Here is a 5658-nt window from a genome sequence, read left to right as displayed (position 1 = left end):
TGTGTGTGTGTGTATGTGCGTGCGTGCGTGTGTGTGTGTGTGTGTGTGTGTGTGTACGTATACATATATTTCAATGTTTGTTGCGTTTTGCCCTTGATTTCTTTAATGTTTCCTTTTTCGTCGTTTGTCTACGCTGATGTCTTTATAACGCCTAACTGGTTTGTTTATCTATTCTCTGAGAACTGCTATGACAACAATATGATAACTTAATTTATGATTTTAAATGTCATTTATAAATGTCTAAGTGGATAAGTGCGATGATTGGTTGAATATTAAATTTAGCCTTTTACATTTGATCAGTATGTCGACACACCTATTTTTCTTATGTTGCTGGGATATATTTCTCGTAGATTGGTTGCAACCCGATAATTCAAAACACGTTTGATGACCTGAAGCGGATATTTCACACAGTCTTTGCATATGTAAAGTATAAATAATAAACAACCATGGAAACGATCGTCACGTAAAGAAAAATCAGTTTCACTCTGCATTATTATCATTGTTGTTGTTGTTGTTGTTATTATTATTATTATTATTGTTGTTGTTGTTGTTGTTATTATCATTATTATTACTATCATCATCATCATCATCATCATCATCATCATCATCATCAGCATCATTATTGTTGTTGTTATTATCATTATTATTATTACTATTATTATTATTATTATTATTATTATTATTATTATTATTACTATTACTATTATTATTATTATTATTATTATTACTATTATTATTATTATTATTATTATTATTAGTATTAGTATTATTATTATTAATATTATTATTATTAGTAGTAGTAGTGGCAGCAGCAGTAGCAGTAGCAGTAGCAGCAGCAGCAGCAGCAGCAGCAGCAGTAGTAGTAGTAGTAGTAGTAGTAGTAGTAGTAGTAGTGGTAGTATTTTGTCTTTGTACAGCTTCTCAACATGGTGATCTTATATCAAGATAAACAGCGCATGACCTTGCAGGTGGGGGGGGGGCAGTTAGAATTTTCTTCAGGTTGAGTAGCCCATCCCGTTCAAAAGGTCACTGAATAAGATTTGTTGAAGGATGATGAACAAAACACCCATGTTCCCATTGGTGAATTATCCAAACTCCAAAGAATTCCTCACAACACATTGCTATGATGTTTCCCCACTACTTCTACTCCTGATCAGCGATGCACTTATCGTCAGCTACTTAGAACATGCTCAACTGGTTGAGGTCAAACAACTTACAAGTAAATTTGAGGTATTGAGAAGAATATTTGCTGTAGCCCATCTTTTATACCGAGACAAAGCATTGTACATGATAACTATTATTGTTGAGTGAAAGAGCAGCTCATGCCATCAAAATAATGCTGGAATACAAATATACGAAGCCCAATATACCCATCATAACTATCCGTCTCATAAGGGTACATTAAGTACATGCATCATAACAATATGAGTGCGACATGGTGGTCTCTTATTAAGATAAATAGCGTATGACCTTGCAGGTGAGGCCCAGTTAGAGTATACAATTACAGAAAACATACATAACAATCATGCTCAAAAGTGATTGAAGAACATTTCTTCTCAAAGTTGAATGTACAGAATATCACTACAAAGAAAAATGTAGAAAAGAAAGTGTCCAGAGATCGAAAATGAAATTTTATTTTTGGACCATTGCGTATAAACTGGACTGTCGTAATTTTACTATTAGACTGAAGTGGTGTGATTCAAATTTACACAACATCATACCATTACAGACTGCTAAGTACACATTTAATATGTAGTGAATTTCTAGTTAGGCGCAGGCGTGGCTGCGTGGCAAGAAACTTGACTCCCAACCACATAGTTCCAGGTTCAGTCTCGCTGCGTGGCACTTTGAACTTCGTGGCACTTTGGACTGCGTGGCACTTCTCCTATAGCCTCGGGCTGATCAAAGCCTTGTGAGTGGATCTGGTAGACGGAAACTGGAAGAAGCCCGTCATATATACAAAGACATGATAGAAATAAACAGACACCCCATAAAACATCGTTTTATACTTATTCTAACTTGTAAAGGTTTATAGTTTTTATTAATTGACATTTCTATGTTTCTAGTTCTATATGTAGTTGTTTAATCATGCCATGTACAAAAGAAGCCTTGGAACCGTCTGAATTTCAAAGAGGCCGTATTGTGGGTTATTTTGAAGGTGGACATAGTCAGTATAAAATCGTAGAAAACATTGGGATCCAGCTTTCTACAATTAATAAGAGTGATTGTGCAATTCACCAGAGAGGGGAAGGAGTCCACATCACCTCGCCCAGATCAACCAGGGCCCTCTGACAGGACCCTTCTCTTTGCTAAGAGAAGTGAGGAGGATAATCCTCGTTGTAAGGCCTCTGACGTAACAGAACAAGTTGATGTCAGTCCCAGAACAGCTGTCAGGTGTCTCCACAAACTTGGTTACTATGGCAGAGCAGCAAGAAGGATGCCACTTCTTCGACCAGCCAACATCAAGCGGGGAAAAGATTGGGCCAGTGAGATGGTGGAGAGACCACTAGCATTTTGGGATACTGTTATATTATCTGATAAGTCCAGATTTGCTGTATTTCCTGACAGTAGTCGAGTGTGGGTCTGGCGATTCTGTGATCAAGAACTTGATGTGAAAAGATTGCAGCCAACAATGAAACACGCTAGCTATTCTGTGATGGTCTGGGGAACAATTTGGAATAATGGTTGATCAGAGCTGATGGAGTGTGAGGGAAACATAAACTCAGATAAATATGTGTCCATATTGCAGAGAGTACTCCTTCTAATTTTCTCCAGTAGTGAAATGGTTAAAGAAACTCTTTATTTGTGGAAGACAAGTCTCCTTGTCACATGGCTAAAATGACCCAAAATTTGTAGGATGAGAATGGCATTAAAAAGCTTCCATGGCCAAGCCAGTCACCAGATATGAATCCTATTGAACACCTCTGGGACATAATGGACAGGACACTTCATAAAAAGAACAAGAAAGCATCTTCAAAACCAGATCTTTTGAGATTACTGCGTGAATCTTGGCAAGAAATTCCGCAAGAGAATATTCGACATCTGGTCAGTAACATGCCTAATAGGGTCCTTCCATTGAAAAATGCAAGGGGCATGTCTACTAAATATTAAATATTCACATTATAACAATCAACTAATAATTTGAATACATAATTTCAGATTCAAATAAATTTTAATGATTATAATTATGTCTATTTACTTCTGTCATGTGTGTGTGTGTGTGCGCGTGTGTGTATCATGTGTGTGTGTGTGTGTGTGTGTGTGTGTGTGTGTGTGTGTGTGTATGCATGTATGTATGTATGTATGGATGGATGGATGGATGGATGAATGGATGGATGAATGGATCCATGTGTGTGTATCTTTGTGTCAGTGTTTATTTCTCACCACCGATTCAGAACTGGCATTGGTGTATTTACTTCTCTGAGTGGATTTGGTACGCTTCGGCAAAAGAGACCGATAGAACAAGTATTAGGTATCGATTTGTCTGACCCCAGCATGGCCGCAGTCAAATGACTAAAACAAATAAAAGATAAAAGAGCTGTGTGGCATTTTTCTTCAAGTCCAACATCAAAAAATAATCAAAGATATGAATATATAATTTTTTTTTAAGACTGAATATTTTAAAGGAAACAATCATTGATTATTAGACTACAATAAGAAAACCACTTCTATTACCACTTAGCCTTGATTTCTGAGTCATAATGGATTCTTCTGGGCAATTCCATCTGTCCAATCGGAACTGGTATCGACATTCCGCAGCTGCTTTTTTCTCCCCGGATGCAACTATATCTGAGAACATCAAGTAGGTCTGAAATACAGAATGTTTACAGGATTTTCAGTTTTAAACGTGTTCTGCATTTTTCCACACCACATGTTTATATAAAATATAAACTTTACATGGAAAGATAATTTCGTTGTTACTATTCTTTCCTTTCTACCATTCTTTTTCTTCCTTTCTTTTCCCTTCTTCCTTCTTATGCTATTTAATAATTTTCTTTCTTTCTTTCTTTCTTTCTTTCTTTCTTTCTTTCTTTCTTTCTTTCTCTTTTACTTTCCTCCTTTTCTTCTTCCCGTATTTCTGTGAATATATCTATCTTTCTACTTTAAATTCACCCATCTTAACATTTGAAATGAAAAGTTTTACGAATTTGCTGTCCAAGTGAATTGTCATGCTAACAAAATAATCTAGATACTAGATAAACTGGACTCGAACTATGAACAATTATAAGCAACGTTATATAGGGCGCACTAGTACCACCGTTTCTTGGCTGTTAACTATGCACCCACAGCAAGAAACATAATAATTTTTATACCTTAGTGTGGAGGATGGGAAATGTAGGCAACCTTCACAGCAGTCGACTAATCTAAGTTGGAAACAATTAACTCCCAGCTTTATGTTAAAGATCAAAACAATCTATGTTATCTTGAAAATTTGTAAGTAGATGTCTGTAGGAAAACATGGGCGATGTTGAAATTCCGGAGACTTGAGATTCTAGGAAGCAGGATCAAGCGAGATACAGTGGGAAAATCATGTGAAGAAGAGAAGTGGATGGAAATAGAATGCAAAGTTGTAATTGTGGTAGAGTAGGCAAAGAAGAGACAAGTCTTGGGTCAGGAATTGTAGTCTGTTGATAAGTAACTGTTTGTTAATCAGGCGAATAACCTCTTTTTGGAAGCGTTCTTGATTTCTGTTTGAGTAGTAGTGGCGCCCTCTTAGATATATGAACGCTATTCTATGGTGGGTCATACTTGAGCTTTATAGAAAGAGTCAGTAACTAATTAGAGTTTAAGTATTTTCTATCTCCTAATAAAAAGATGAGTCTCTGGGATACAGTCTTAACTACATTGTGGTATCAGCAGACAAGCAGTCATAGGACCTAGCATTTGCAGCAACTAGTAGAAACAGTTTTGAAATATGTATCGCCATTAGGTATAGGTTTCGTAAGACTTCTCAATATCTAAATGTTCTAAATAAAAACTTAGAAAGGGGAAGTAGTGATACTTATAACTTTTTCCACGGAAACCCTCTGGCTTAAGACATCTACTATGATGTCTGTTACATAGAGTGTGAAGAAGAAATTGAATGGCTATTGAATTTATTTATTATATAAGTTGCCAATGAAATTGCATATAGTTCAAAGTCAGAATAAGAGTTGGAAGGATTTAAATAATAGTTTTTACTTACTGTAGCGTTTGCACCGAATTCATTCATTTTGGGACCCGTCATTAGAATCTTATTAACTGACCTGAAAAAAACAAAACAAAAACAAAACAATATTTATAGAAATTTCTCTGACTATTGGATTTAAAATTTTTATAAAATCAAGCTTTTTCAAGAAATATTTCGAGTTACGGTGATTTTCATTTGCCTTCAAGTTTTGTAATAATCTATGATTTACTTGCAGTATGATGTTCGAAAATATATGAAGTCTTGTGGGTTTTATTATGCATTATCCTTGAAACATGCTGTAAGCCTTAAAAGTTACTTCTATTTCTTCATCCTAATCGATCATTCTTGAAATACACACGCGCACACTTCTGTCAAAGAGTGTAGGCTCGAAACGCAAAAGGCTTTTCCATTCTTCCTGAGTGTTAAACTAATACACCTGTTTGTTGTTCTTACATGTATCTTCGTCTATTTTTTCTGTAAATTTGAAC

The 5658-nt window shown here is 35.6% G+C and overlaps 1 protein-coding gene across 3 annotated transcripts in view; it reads right to left on the bottom strand.

Moving 5' to 3' along the window:
• The window catches only part of LOC106872351 (protein Wnt-8b), a 106595-nt gene that overhangs the window by 6232 nt on the left and 94705 nt on the right, over positions 1-5658 (bottom strand). For all 3 annotated transcript variants that reach the window (XM_014919313.2, XM_014919311.2, XM_014919312.2), the window contains exons 2-3: positions 5186-5246; positions 3676-3808 (exon numbers count right to left, since the gene is read on the bottom strand). In XM_014919313.2, coding sequence (XP_014774799.1) covers positions 3676-3808; positions 5186-5227 — 175 coding nt within the window. In that variant the 5' untranslated portion in view covers positions 5228-5246. The remainder of the gene's footprint in view (positions 1-3675; positions 3809-5185; positions 5247-5658) is intronic.

Source organism: Octopus bimaculoides, chromosome 3 (genome assembly GCF_001194135.2).
Source record: "Octopus bimaculoides isolate UCB-OBI-ISO-001 chromosome 3, ASM119413v2, whole genome shotgun sequence".
NCBI classification, from domain to species: domain Eukaryota; kingdom Metazoa; phylum Mollusca; class Cephalopoda; order Octopoda; family Octopodidae; genus Octopus; species Octopus bimaculoides.
The sequence above is the reverse complement of the archived record's forward strand: the minus strand, read 5'-3'. Positions and strand labels throughout refer to the sequence as shown.